We start from the raw sequence: 14100 nt of genomic DNA, 5'->3' as shown, positions 1-14100 counted from the left end.
TCTCTCTCTCTCTCTCTCTCTCTCTCTCTCTCTCTCTCTCTCTCTCAGTCCATCTGTTTTTGTGTGGAAGAAGGAGAGAGGAACTGCGTCATTGATTGGAGAAGGTTGACGACAACGCAGGGAATTTTGGGGTTCCCGATCACCAGCCCCATCATTCAACTTTAGTGACATCATCAAAGCACGCCTTGCGGATCAACAACCACATTGGGGGACAAGAGAAGATACTTTGAATTTGATATTTTCTCTTTGTCTCTCACCATCATCCGCCCCTTTTTTTCTCTCTGTGGAACTTATTTAGTACTGCCTATTTTTTTCTATTCATTAATCGCAGTCACTCACTCTCTAATCTCAACCCTGTGTCTCTTACCGGACCTTCTTTTTTCCAGGTTTTTTTTTATGAACTAGCCTCACCATGCTAGTGTGTTATCACAGGGCAGCACAGAGTGCCATACCAGTGGAGGATGAAGGCGTTGTGACTAAACAAGTAGCCTTCTTTATAAATGTGCTGATGTGGCGCTATAGTGGCCTGTATCCTCCTCCTTTCAGACTAGGCTTTCACACAGGGAGGGGGTCCGCAGTGGGAATAACTTTAAATAAACATTCAAACACAATGCTACCTGACTGTGTCTTGTGTTTGGTTCTTTATTTCAAGGGAGTAATATGTTGTATAGTCCTGTTCAGACCAGCCTGAGTGACATGGCTAACCATTTTGATAATTATGAAGCTTTACATTCTTTGGTCCCAGCCTCTCAAATGTTGCAACTTGCTGCTTTTTATATTAAAACACTTTAAATTATGTATCTTTTGGCTTTGGGCCGTTGTTTGTACAAATCAAGCAATTTTAAGATGTCCCCCGCAGCTCCAGGTAACTGATGGGTATGTGTTTAACTGAAGCCTTAAATTGTAGCTAAAATGTCCTCAAGGTAAAAATTTCTTTCTGCTCGGATCAGTTTTATATTTCTATCTTTCACCATAGTTAAAAATATTTATAAGTGAAGGTCACTCCACTTCACTGCTTCATAGCTACTATGTATTTTGTGGTGCTGAAGGATTTAATGCAGCCAAGATCATGGGGTTCTCTTTATTCTTCTGGATAGCTGTCCTGTCATCAAGGTGAAAGTCTTCCTCGTACATTTAACAAGCCATCGCTACCGCAACTCGCACTCCTTTAATGTGCTTTTGGAAAGTAGAATACAGTCTAATTTGTGTGGAGTAAATTAACTCTTCTGAAGACTTTTGTTGAGAAGTTTTCTAGCAGGTTTGCTTGACCTATAGCCATTGTTACAGTAACAAAGTGTTTTTATATTTTATTGCATCACTGTTATCAAGACAAACCATTTCTGCAGCATACAGGGAACGGTTAGTTGTGTCATTACCATTTAGGTTCATTAGTTGATCCCTAATGGAAATGTGGGATCAGTGTTGTTGCACTCTATATATTGACTCTATAGGCTGCAAAGATCTTTTACCTCATTTACCTAATGACCTAATGCACGAACAGATGTTCACTGCGATGTTTAACAAGCTGGACACTAGTGAACTAACAGGTAGGAAAAAGCTACGTCCTTAAATGTACAGTACCGTCATAATTACCATCTGAGCCATGACTCAAATTTTCGTCTTTTATTTGGATTTAGAGAGGATATAAATCAGTTTTTTGGTTTCACCAGTGGTGGAAGAAGTACTCAGATCCTTCACTTATGTAAAAGTAAGAAATATTTTCAGCAAGATAAACTTCATCAAAAGTTAAAATTTGTGCATAAAGGCTTATTACAATTAAAATTGTTGTATTATTCCATCCATCTTTGCCTGCTTGTCCGGTATTGGGTTGTGGTGGGAGCAACTCCAACAGGGGAACCCAAACTTCCCTTTCTAGAGCCACATAATTGTTATGTTATTGTCAGTGACAAATGCATGTACAGTTGTGTTAAAAAATAATAGTGTGTTTAAAAAATGGAATAATACTCAAAATCCTTAGAATAGCTTTTAATTCCATAATAGAAATGCATTGGGAATGCTGCACATTTAATTCCAAATCAAAACATGACCAAAATTAATCAAGTTTGTATTACACCTTTATAAAAAGTGAAGAAAAAGGAATATTCCGTTGTTAGAAACAATAGCAGAATTTGTATTTTGCTTTACAAATTAAAACATTTCCTGTATAAACTGAAAATGTCTCAAGGGTTTGCTTTACTTTGAATCACTGCACTGATATTTAGTTACGTAACCATTATTTCTGAGAACTGCTTCACATCTGTGTTGCAAGCAGTCATCTGGAACCAAGACTTTGCTCGCTTACTCATGTGTTTTGGGTCGTTGTCATGTTGAAAGACCCATTTCAAAGACATTTCCTCTTCAGCATAATGCAACATGACCTCTTCTAGTATTTTGATGTGTTGAAACTGGTCCATGATCCCTGGTATGCGATAAATAGGCCCAACAGCACAGTATGAGATAACCAAAACATGATTTTTCCACTGCCATGCTTTACTGTCTTCACAGTGTACTGGGGCTTGAATTCAGTGCATGGGGGTCGTCGGACAAACTTCCTGCGGCCCCTAGACCCCAAAAGAACAATTTTGCTCTCATCAGTCCACAGAATGTTGCGTCATTTCTCGTTTGGCCGGTCAATGTGTCCTTTGCCAATTTTCAATCTATTCAGACCATGTCTTTTTTCAGCAATGGGACTTTGGGGCTTCTAGCTGATAGCTTTGCTTCACATAGCCTTCTTCTGATCCTAACAGACCTCACAGGTAACTTTAAATCTGGTGCTGATCATTGGTTGAGTCTCTGCCATTTTGGCTATCCTTCCATCCATTCAAATGGTAGTTGACCGTTTTCAGGCTTTGGATTCCATTTCAAGGCATTTGAAATCATTATGGCTGAGCAGCCTGTACTTTTCTGCACTCCTTTAAATGTTTTCCTCTCTCCAATCAACCTTTTAATCAAAGTCCGCTGTTCCTCAGAGCAATGTTTGAAACAACCCATTGTGCTGAGTATTTCAGTGTAAAATGCACTATAACCAGCATGCACAACATTTGCTTCCTTCCTTCCTTAAATATGGGTCATAATTGACACCTGTTTCTTCACAGAATCAATCACCTCACGAACTGAACACAACACTGCTATTATTTTGAACATGCCCCTTTCAATTATAGATTTAATTACACAGAGTGAGCAGCATGCATGTCATGACTGTTTGGTCAGTTGGTTTTCTATGACTCACATACAACACTTACTAGTAAATTATTTGCAATGTAGAAATATCACTTCTACCAAAAAATATGATTTATGAGGTTAGTGAGGTTGTACTGCTGTTAGTTTGAACACAACTGTACAAGCATCTTAATGTGGTAGTCTGCACATTTGAAATACTTGGTATACCACTGGGTAGATAAGTAATATAGTACTGCATCATGTTATCTAAGCATATTTTTAACCATTTTTTATGGAAAAACGATGAGTCAAATAGTTGTAGTGGTGTAAAAAGAGCGAATTTTAAATGTGTCAAGTATAGAAAAGTCAAATATTTCAAAATTCATTCATCCAAATATTGATCCATCATGGGTGGCAAAACTATCAATCTGATGCTCTTGTTGTGGCACTGTCCATGACTTTCTACCTTCTGAGGGAAATGACCACTGAAATTTCTGACTTTTTTCAGTAACAGGATCCATGTGGTCCTAACTTTCAGTAGAATGCTGCTGCTGCTGAGCCGCCTGGTCCTTTTGATGGGGACTGGAGACAGCGGCCACACCATCATTTTCCCATCAGCTCACACAGATGTCATAAACACTCATTAAGAGACAGCTCTTCATTCACACATGGTTGATACCATGTTTAGACATGTGTGGCTGACAACATAAGTTCAGAAAAGAGGAGAGCATATTCAAAGAGTTACCATAAAAATAGAAACACCTGTACTGCATAAGGCAAGTCAGTACAATGGCCCTGCAACACATCCTTACTTAATATTACTTTGGTTGTTGGGGCTTTCTCTCAACTTTGTTTAAACTGTACTTTATGGTGGTGTTATGTTGGACTGTAAGATGTTCAAAGTGTTTGTAATATACTGTACACCTCCTTTACAACACATATGAAGGATTATTTGTTGTTTTGTTGGCCCAAAAGTTGTAAAATGGAAATGTGCAGAAACAAAATATCTAAAATTCTATTGATGTGTACATTTTTGTGTGTGGTTTCTAAAATCCACGAATAAATTATTTAATAAAAATTGCAGGTAGGTCAGTGCTATATGAAAGCCCATTAAGTATGTAGTTATTTTGACCTTGTTTCTCATAATAACAGCTCACTGTCTTATAATACTGACTAAGTATTTCATATTCTGACTCACTATCTTTTGATTTAATGTCTCATAATGTTGATCATTAGATCATCATAGATCTCATCATATGACTAAGTATTTAAAATGTCTAATACGTTTGACTTAGGCTACCTTGTCATAATAACTTTCTTTCATATTTTGAGTTGTATCATAATTTTGAATCAATGTTCTGTTTTATCACCACTTATGGACCCTTTCGTAACATTAGTCATTTGTGAGTGTGTGTGTGTGTGTGTGTGTGTAGTTGGCTGGATGGTTACCCAAAAATATCGCGAGACTTTGCTTCATTCTGGGGAGAGCGTAGACCCGCCACAGTCCTGTCGTGCCCACCCAGTCTCATCACCGGTCTGACGGACAGACAGAGAGAGGGACAGCGGGCTAGCGACAAAGGGCTGGCCGACCATGGAGCTCCTCTGCCGGGTAAGATAAAACATGAACAGGTTATTTCTAGTATTAGGTTTACTACAGACAGATTCATGTTCAGACTGACCTAATTGTTGGTGTGATGCTCTGGATGTACAGGGCATAAAGGGAACAGAACCGGCTTGCGTGCACCTCAAATGGAGCACGGGAAGGGGGTTCGTGGGGAGAACAAGCAGAGGAGACTGTGGAGGAAAATAAGTTCAGTCGTTCTGTCGTCGGCTGCTTAATGTGGAGTAAAAAAGAAAGTGTCCGTTTAGATGAGAGAGAGACAGTGTCCGCACGTGCCGGTGAAAGGGCTTACTGTAAACTGTGTACTGTATTAAAGTTGTTGTCCACGCGAGGAATGGAAAGAGGTGATGGTTAGCCCTCTGCGAAAAAGAAAAATATTCACTGAAATGAACAGTCTGAACCTCCCTTTTTAAAAACAGCAGATTTGTCTTTTTTTCCCCTTACAAAGTAAAAACAAAGGAGACAGGCTATTAAAACGTATTTACACTGCAAACTTGTCACTGAGCTCCACAAACACGTTACACGTTTACACAGGAATACTTTAACGTGTTTTCGCCCGTTTGTGCGCATGTGCTTGTACAGCGCGTGCCAAGACATGAGAGAGTTTGTGGATGTTGATTTCTCAAAATAGGCCCCTCCAGTCAACGTGGAGTTTCGATTGTAAACCTATAGTGGAAAGAAACACCACAGAAAAAAACAATAATTATCTCAAAATATGAGCAGAACTCATAGCAGAACACCCCCCCCCCCCCCAGTCTGGCTCTTGTTTCTGGTTTTATTAGGAACGTCATTTTTTCCACTATTTCCCCCAACAGCAGATGTTTTTATGGGACAGAGATTAATGGGTGTAACACTAAACCCTTCAGCAGGCACTGGACTGAAGCTGCTTCCACCCCCACAGCTCCGTTTGTTCACATCTCTGTGACAGCTGAGCGCCCCGGGCTGAGCCTGAGGTTCCCACGGCCCCTGGGCTAATTCACACTGGTCAAGACCATTTATACATACTTTAAATAATATTTTATTAATGATTTGGACTTGTGAAGGATTAGCCCGTGGCGAATGTCCAATCACAAGTGGGATTAATTCATGCCTTACAGTTATATCTCAGAAAGAAGTATTGAGATCTTCTAAATAGGCCAAGACAAAACTAAAGGTCATGTTATTAGGTATTTTCTTTTTTTAATATTATTTTTTGGACATGTTAGGCCTTTATGTGACAGGACAGATGAAGACAGGACAGGAGAGAGGGGGGGGGGAGGAATGACATGCAGCAAAGGGCCGCAGGCCGGAGTCGAACCAGGCCCGCTGCGTGAAGGAGTAAACCTCTATGGGCAACTGAGCTATCTGGGCACCCATATTAGGTTATTTTCATTACTTGAGTAATTATTTTTATAACATCACAGTGCTTTACATAGGTCATTTAAGCCACTCTGTCATTTTATAATTTTTTTGTACAAGCATAATCTTTCAACAAAGCTTGCTTCTAATGTGAAGAACAACAACCATAATTACATAATAACATCATATCATCATGGTACAATTCTGCAGAAAGTCTATACATGACATTATATAGCTACTTGAATTATTGCCCAGACTATGGGTTTTTCTACATAGAGTAAGCTCCAATACTACATGTATGTAGAATACTAGCTCACTCTTTTCAGTGTGCTAGTTTGATCACTGTGTTGGCATTGATAAACACCATCCCCTCACTAATTAATTTAGCCTTTTTTAATTTTAAGTAAAAACAAACACCTGTCACAGAAATTATGGCCACTGTGTTTAACTCCCCAACACATGAAATATCACCCTGCCTATATGTTGTTTTTTACGTCTGTTTGTTTGTTTCTGGTGTGTAAAAACGTCCCTTTAGGCTGTTCCATACTCGTGCACACTGCCTGTTACAAATTATAAGATGAAATGATGCCTGGATGGTTGTTTGATCATATTCCCCTGGATATACATGTGCTAGGCAGTCATCTGAAGGGCATAAGGGCGGGATTTAATGGTTTATAGTTTTAGTTAATTAGTAATTTGTGTATTTTTGTCCATCGTGATGTTCATTGAATTAGATTAGAAGATTTTGCTCTTCTTTCAGTAGTTACATAGACTCACTTTAAGATATCAGAAACATATTTGTGTTTCAGTTAGTCAAAGTCAAACTAATTTTTTCTACTTTTATGCTGGGTAGTTTAATCTGTAACGCAGTAACCAGTAATCTGAAATGCATTCATTTTTATAAGATCACCATACATTTTTGAATGCCAAATGTTAATCTAGGAGTTTTTCTCTCTGAAATGTCATAGAAGTACAAAGTAGGCACACAAATATACTTGGTTATATTCCACCCAGAATGTGCTCTGTTAGGTAGAGCTACTGAAGATTCAACCTCATGTTTTACTTACTGAGAATAAATCAGGTCTATAATTTTACTTCCTTTAGACTTGAAAAGAGCAGCAGGGGTCTGAGTTACATTTTCTTCTCTCAGTTGCAGCTAGCAAGCAGGAAGTGTGTCCTTCCGCAATAGATGCCACCATGGAGCTGAGATAACCTCTTCCTCTTCTCTTCACCAATCTCGGCTCTGGAGAAATAATAACTATGGGAACATGGCGTGGTTTCCGAGTTGCGTTTATCCTTGGGTCTTTGTTTATGATCCTGCTGATCATTGTGTACTGGGACGACGTCGGGGGCTTCACCCTCTACCCGCTGCAGGAGCCCAAACACGAGTCACTTCACTCTAATTCTCACCCTCAGACGACAAGTCAGCCCTCGCACTCTACGTCTACCAGCAAAGCCCGGACCAATTCTTCCTCCACCGCCTCCACTACTGCTTCCAGTAAAACACCGGCCCCAGAGGAGCCGGGAGTAGCAGCTGAGGAGCATATAGAGGAGGAGGGGAAGGAAAAACAAGAACAGAGGAAGGAGGAAACAAGGGAGGATGAGAAGGTGGAGAGGAGTCATACTGCTGTGGATGATAGAGAACAGGAGGCAAGGAAGCAGAGGATCATGAATGTGTGTTCAGGAATGGACGCTGTGGAATTCCCCGGGAGGACTCGGGCGTTTGAGCAGATCCCAAACAGGGAACTGGACCACCTGATAGTGGATGACACTCACCAGATTATCTACTGCTATGTTCCCAAGGTACAGCTGCCAGCTGTGTGTGTGTGTGTGTGTGTGTGTGTGTGTGTTTTATTTGTGTAAACATGAAGGTGGTGGTATGCATGTGGGCGGTGAGTTAGTTCACTCTGTGGATGTGAGTCCAAGAAAAATAGCAAGAAAGACACAAACATCTTAAAATCACAGTTCTGCATTTTTCCTCTAGCTTTTTCAACTGGTCAAGACACACACACACATACACGTTTATAGTCCTTCGTCTTTCTAATCATCTTGTCTTTATTTTTCTTTCCCTCTCGTTGTTTCAGGTGGCGTGCACCAACTGGAAGAGAGTGATGGTGGTTCTGTCTCAGTCTCTGATCTCGCCCTCCTCAGGAAAACCTTACACCGACCCAGAGGCTGTACCTCCTGACCTCGTGCACAACTCCTCTCTACACCTCACTTTTGCCAAGTATGACACACACTTACACACACAAGATATGTATATACTCACAGCGACGAATAGATGACAATTTATTTTTTATTTTTTTATTTTCTATTCCTCCTCACTTCACAGACATACTTCTGTGTGGATAAACACAACATCTCTTTATAGTTTACTGACTCATTGAATAGTTTGTATCTAAAACATTCACATTAGAAGTTATGGACTCATATGGCTGTAAAAAGCTGCCACATGGTATTTATGTGTAATTGCAGAATGGCTTTGGTATCAATTGTACCTACTTTGAAATTGAGTTTCTTATTTGCAACACTTATCACCGTCACATTATAGTGATATTATCCTTAATGCTCCAGGCATTTATCAATTAATGAAGACTTTTTTTTTTAAAGTAACCACACAGATTTATCTTTTGTAATTAATAGGCAGCAAACTGGGAAAACAGATGTGTTACATCTCTCAGTGTTCATCAGCCTTTAAGCAAAAAATGATTAAGTGCTACTTAAATACGCAGGTGATGGTCATAGTAATTAAAAGGCATCAAGTGAAAAATCTCAAAGTATTCTTTATACCAGACAGGTATTATGTTTAAAAAAATTAAAAACACTTTATGTTGTATTCAGTATATTTGAGCAAAATGTTTGGCTATACCACACACGGACAATGTTTCCACAGCAACATCTTGAATGGTATTGGAGAACAAAACAATGAATTTAGAAAGAAAAAGATAATTTTTCAAAGAGAGCATGTAGCCTACACAAACAAAATTGGGAAACAGAGAAACCAAGCTAACACTTTCATTTCTTTAACAACTCAGTCAAAATCTCTCCAAAAAGTCAACATGAAAAACAAAGAGATTGAAACATCTAAACAATACTAGAATACCAAGCAAACCACACACCTCCATCCCACAATGGTAATAAAGAAGAACCGAGCAGTAAATCGGGGCGTCAAACCAGAACTGAAGGAAGGAAACTCGGTTTGTAAATGACTGTGCGATTCCTCTCTTTAGCCATTCTGTCTCCATACCTTTCAAAGAGGCCCTTAATGAATGAAAAGTTACATTGTGTGCCTTTTTTAGACAGTTCTACAATAACTCAGTTATACTGAAACTGTGTTTGAGCAACTATCCGTGAGCTAAAGGAGTTATTTGCTGATTTGACACTTGGAAGAAGAGAGTGGAAACGACAGGCGGGGAGTTGCTGCTGCAGCACAGACTGACCTTTCTCTGCCTCTCAGGAGCTGTCTCTGTTTGGATATTATTATCTGAACCAGTTTTTTTATCTGCACTGATGTACAAGGCACATCTTGTTCCCCTTAAGGACTGATCTGGCTTTGTTTCTCAGTAATTTAGTGGCCAAATGTTTTCTCTATTGCATGAGACTTAACTAACTCAAAAGCATTACAATCACGATTTAAGAAGGACGACACTAAAGAGCTGCTCTCATGGTGTTGTGTGCTGTTTGTGTCTTTTCCCAGGTTTTGGCGCCATTATGGTTCTCTGTCCCACCACCTGATGGCACTCAAGCTCAAGCACTACACAAAGTTTCTGTTCGTGCGAGACCCTTTTGTTCGCCTTATCTCGGCTTTCAGGAACAAGTTTGGAAGGTGTGTGTCTTATTGTGGGTGGTTAGACAGAGAGTGGCTGTGTGTGACTGTGCCAGTGTTTGAGTTTAAGGAGAGGCTGAGAAATGGGCTTCACTTTTGTTTAAACAGCTGCCCCATCACTCTTGAATTGCTAAAGCGTGTGTACTTGTGTTTTGTTTAAAGGCCCAACGAGGACTTCTACAAGCAGTTTGGTTCTGTCATGCTGCGCCGTTATAGTAATGTGTCAGGCAGTTTGCCAGAGACAGCGGCTGAGGCGTTTGCAGCAGGAATCAAACCGACGTTTCAGCAGTTTATCACATACCTGCTGGATCCAGAGACCGAGAGGGAGAGTATCTTCAATGAACACTGGCGGCAGGTATTTGTCTTACACAGCTCTGTAAGGCTACACCTGGTACCGTTTGGCAAAATCCATGAGATTAATGTTTTTGTGAGATTACTAGCTCCCCTTCTGTTGGTCATATGCTATGAGATCATACCAGTGTAATATGCACTTATTGTCTAAGATGCCATTCACACTTTATGTGTTAGAAATTCTAGTACTAGTATACTAGTACTATATTAGTGTACTAATGTTGACATTGCACTATTTGGGCAGTTAATATACAATACGTTAATGTATCATTTTGTGTTAATGAGAAAAGATATAGGGATGACTTTGGAACATGACTGTCAATTTAAATTTTAGTATTTGACAAAAAGACATTAACATTTCCTTTTCTACTGGTCTATTTCTTAATTTATTTTGTTTCTTAATTTTTATCTTTTTTTCTTGTTGTGAGCAGTTCTTTTATTTTTTTTCTGTGCTGTGTTGTTGCATCCATCAATTTAACATCCATCAAAATCAGATTTTTTTTTAGCATACAAATGTAATATTAGCAATAAATGTCTCCACTTCAAATTTGCTCTTTATTTCCTAACTCTGCTATTTATGGGATTATTGAAGACACACACACAGTAGAAACACCTAAGGGACAGAGGCAGTAATTACAAACGAAGTCACAAACGGATGCAGTTTTCAAATTGTAGGCGTGCTTTCTCTTTGCTTCAGGTGTACCGTCTGTGCCATCCATGCCAGGTGAAGTATGACTTCATTGGACGACTAGAAACTCTGGATACAGACGCCGAGCACCTGCTGAAGCTTCTGGAGGTGGATGATCTGTTACGCTTCCCTTTAGGGGCTCGAAACCGCACTGCAGCCAGCTGGGAACGAGACTGGTTTGCACAGATTCCCTTAACAATGAGGAGAGAACTGTACAAGCTGTATGAACCAGACTTTGAGCTGTTTGGCTATCCCAAACCGGAGAGCACCCTCCACCAGTAGACCACAGTGAGCAGCATGGGTACTGCACTGTGTGTAGAGCCCACACCTCAACTACCTGCGCATAGCCAGCAAATGCCTTTAAAGACTAGTCTGTTTGTTTTGTGCATGTTTTGTGCATACCTCAAATGACAGAAGTGCCTGCCGGCATTATTTTATTTTTTGTTTCATCATTTCATAGTATCTCCACAACATCTGCTTACAAGCTGCGTTATCCCATTTGTCTGTTTTCCCCGTGTAAAGGCACTTTGAATAGTATTTTCTGATGAGTATTTTGGTAATTTATCAGGAAAGGACTGGCTGACATCTTTTTGAAGGGAAATATGTTGCAGAGAAATAAAGTGGTTTTTTTGTAAATGCTTGACTTTCCTTTTTTCAATTTGATTGATTGATTGATTGATTGATTGATATCTTTATTTCGAACATGCAAAGAAAAGGTATAAAAATAAAATAATATAAAAAGAATAATAAAAACAAAAAAATGGAGAGAAACAAACAAACAAAGTATCCTTCTTTAACATCCCTCTTTACATGTGCGAAAAGGAGTAGGAAGAAGTAAAACTTGTACTCCTACCCCTTTAATTCTTGCATTGCTTTACAATATTTATAATTATGTGTCTATATATATATACAGACCTACACAAATACATACACACACATGTACATATACACACATATACACATACATACAATATACATACATACATATCCAACATACATATACACACAACACACATAAATATATATATATATAATACATACACACACATATATAATATATATAAACACAACATATACATACATATCACCACACACATACCTCATATATATATATATATAAATAAATAACAAAACAAAAAACACAAAACAAAACTTTCTACAGTGCTTCTTTATACTTTCTAAAACTAATTTCTTTGTACATTTTTTGAAAAGGAATATGGTGGCATTGCTTTAGGTTCTCATCTAGTTTGTTCCACAATTTAACTCCGCGCATTGATAAAAAATAATCTTTTCCTTGATGTTCTACATCTATTAATCTTAAAATTCCTCTTCCCCTTATCGTACCCTCCCTCCTTTCAGTGAACATCTTTTGAATATTCCCAGGCAATAGACTATTTCTTGCTTTGAACATGAATACTGCAGTGATATTTAATTAAATCATGATATTTTAGAATTAGACATTAGAATAATGAATTTGTATGATCCCAAATCCGGCGTTGTGAATGATTCTTATTGCTCTTTTTTGCATAATGACTGTGGCTGTAGTGAGTGTTGATAAGTGTTTCCCCAAACCTCTACACAGTAATTAAAATAAGGTAACAGTAGTGAGCAGTATAGGATGTGAAGTGATTTGGGTTCCAGAATGTGCTTAGCTCTTGCTAGGATGAAAATTTGGACAGTTTGGTTTTGATGTGTTTTTGTGGGGCTTCCAGCAAATCTTGTCATCTATGATCACTCAGGAATTATTTTCATATACTCTTTCTATGCTAACCCCCTCTATCTGTATCTCTGCCTGATGCTTTGACTTACAGTTTCCAAATACCATGAATTTAGTTTTACTCAAATTTATTGATAACCTGTTTATGTCAAACCATTGTTTAATTTTCTTGAATTCTAAAGTGATTAACTCCAAGAGTTGCTGTAAGTTGTCCCCTGATCCAAATATGTTTGTATCATCTGCAAATAATACAAAATTCAATACTTGAGATACTTTACAAATATCATTGATATATAATAGAAATAACTTTGGTCCCAACACTGACCCCTGGGGGACACCACAAGCAATGCCCAGACATTCAGACAAATAATCTCCCATCTTCACAAATTGTTGTCTGTCTCTCAGATAACTACTTATCCAGTCTAGAGCTACCCCCCTGATCCCGATTCGTTCCAGTTTACTGATTAATATTTCGTGATTTATTGTATCAAATGCTTTTTTTAGATCAATGAAAACCCCAACTGCATATTTCTTTTTATCTGTGGAGTTTGTGATTTCTTCAATGAGTTCTGTTAGTGCTAGTGAGGTTGATCTATTCTTTCTGAATCCATATTGGCTGTCAGTGAGTAGTTTATTTTTATCAATAAATTTCTCTAATCTGTTGTTAAATAATTTTTCTAAAATTTTTGAAAATACTGTGTACATGTATTTACTGTGTATGTGGAAAAAAATATTCAGATATTTTGCGTAAGTAAAACCTGCAATGCTACAATGTAACAGTAATCCACTGCAGGTAGAAGTTTTCCATTTAGTTTTTTATTTAAAGGGCTACTCCACAGATTTTACACGTAAAGGTCAGTTTAAAAACTCCATTTAGGCTTCGGGACAACTCTTTTTTAACAAAAAAAAAAACGTTTTCTACTGTTTGTGGTGGTCAATGTCACTGGCAGGGGTCTGTGACAAGTTCTTCCCATTTACAAAAGGCTTCAAAGATATCAAACAAATAATTTCTTAATTTTTAAATCAAAAATACATCATAGATTAAAAAACAATTGAGAACCTCTGGTTTATTTTAAGAAGTAGGAGAATGTCAAATTTAACATATTTTGAGATACATGATTTTCAATGGACAGGAAGGGTATGAAAAATTGTAATCTGAAAAGTGACTAAAGCTGTTGACAAATGCTGTGGAGTAAAAAGTACAATATTTAAAACTAGAATGCTTAGACAAATTTGTAATGTCACCAGGTATAAAGTCTGGAACTGCGCCAGACAGAGGCGATGAACTGGGAAAGATGTTTTTAAGGAGGCCTATCCAGGGGAATGTACTGCATGTTGGTACCAGGCCCCCAGGAAGTGTGCCAGGATTTAAAGGTGCCCTGTCACACATATTCCATTAC

General features: G+C 38.4%; 2 protein-coding genes across 2 annotated transcripts in view; both read left to right on the top strand.

Moving 5' to 3' along the window:
* The window catches only part of eif3ba (eukaryotic translation initiation factor 3, subunit Ba), a 7697-nt gene extending 7081 nt beyond the window's left edge, over positions 1-616 (top strand). The window contains exon 19 of the mRNA XM_032535360.1: positions 49-616. The gene's annotated coding sequence lies outside the window, so the exon portion shown is untranslated. The remainder of the gene's footprint in view (positions 1-48) is intronic.
* Positions 617-4628: 4012 nt separating this feature from the next.
* Positions 4629-11621, top strand: LOC116705620 (carbohydrate sulfotransferase 12). The gene is made up of 6 exons (XM_032541936.1): positions 4629-4768; positions 7269-7921; positions 8203-8345; positions 9816-9944; positions 10107-10299; positions 10993-11621. The coding sequence occupies exons 2-6, from the start codon at positions 7379-7381 to the stop codon at positions 11263-11265; spliced, it is 1281 nt and encodes a 426-aa protein (XP_032397827.1). The 5' UTR covers positions 4629-4768; positions 7269-7378; the 3' UTR covers positions 11266-11621.
* Positions 11622-14100: the final 2479 nt, after the last annotated feature.

The sequence above is a fragment of the Etheostoma spectabile genome, chromosome 2, assembly GCF_008692095.1.
Source record: "Etheostoma spectabile isolate EspeVRDwgs_2016 chromosome 2, UIUC_Espe_1.0, whole genome shotgun sequence".
In the NCBI taxonomy this organism is placed as follows: domain Eukaryota; kingdom Metazoa; phylum Chordata; class Actinopteri; order Perciformes; family Percidae; genus Etheostoma; species Etheostoma spectabile.
This window is presented reverse-complemented; position numbering and strand designations above follow the sequence as displayed.

Excerpts from the sequence above, each read along its gene's own strand:
- LOC116705620 (XM_032541936.1), top strand. The coding sequence starts at position 7,379 with ATGGGAACATGGCGTGGTTTCCGAGTTGCGTTTATCCTTGGGTCTTTG. Across the intron at positions 8,346-9,815 it reads CTACACCTCACTTTTGCCAA|GTTTTGGCGCCATTATGGTT; the intron begins GTATGACACACA and ends GTCTTTTCCCAG. Across the intron at positions 10,300-10,992 it reads TCAATGAACACTGGCGGCAG|GTGTACCGTCTGTGCCATCC; the intron begins GTATTTGTCTTA and ends TCTTTGCTTCAG.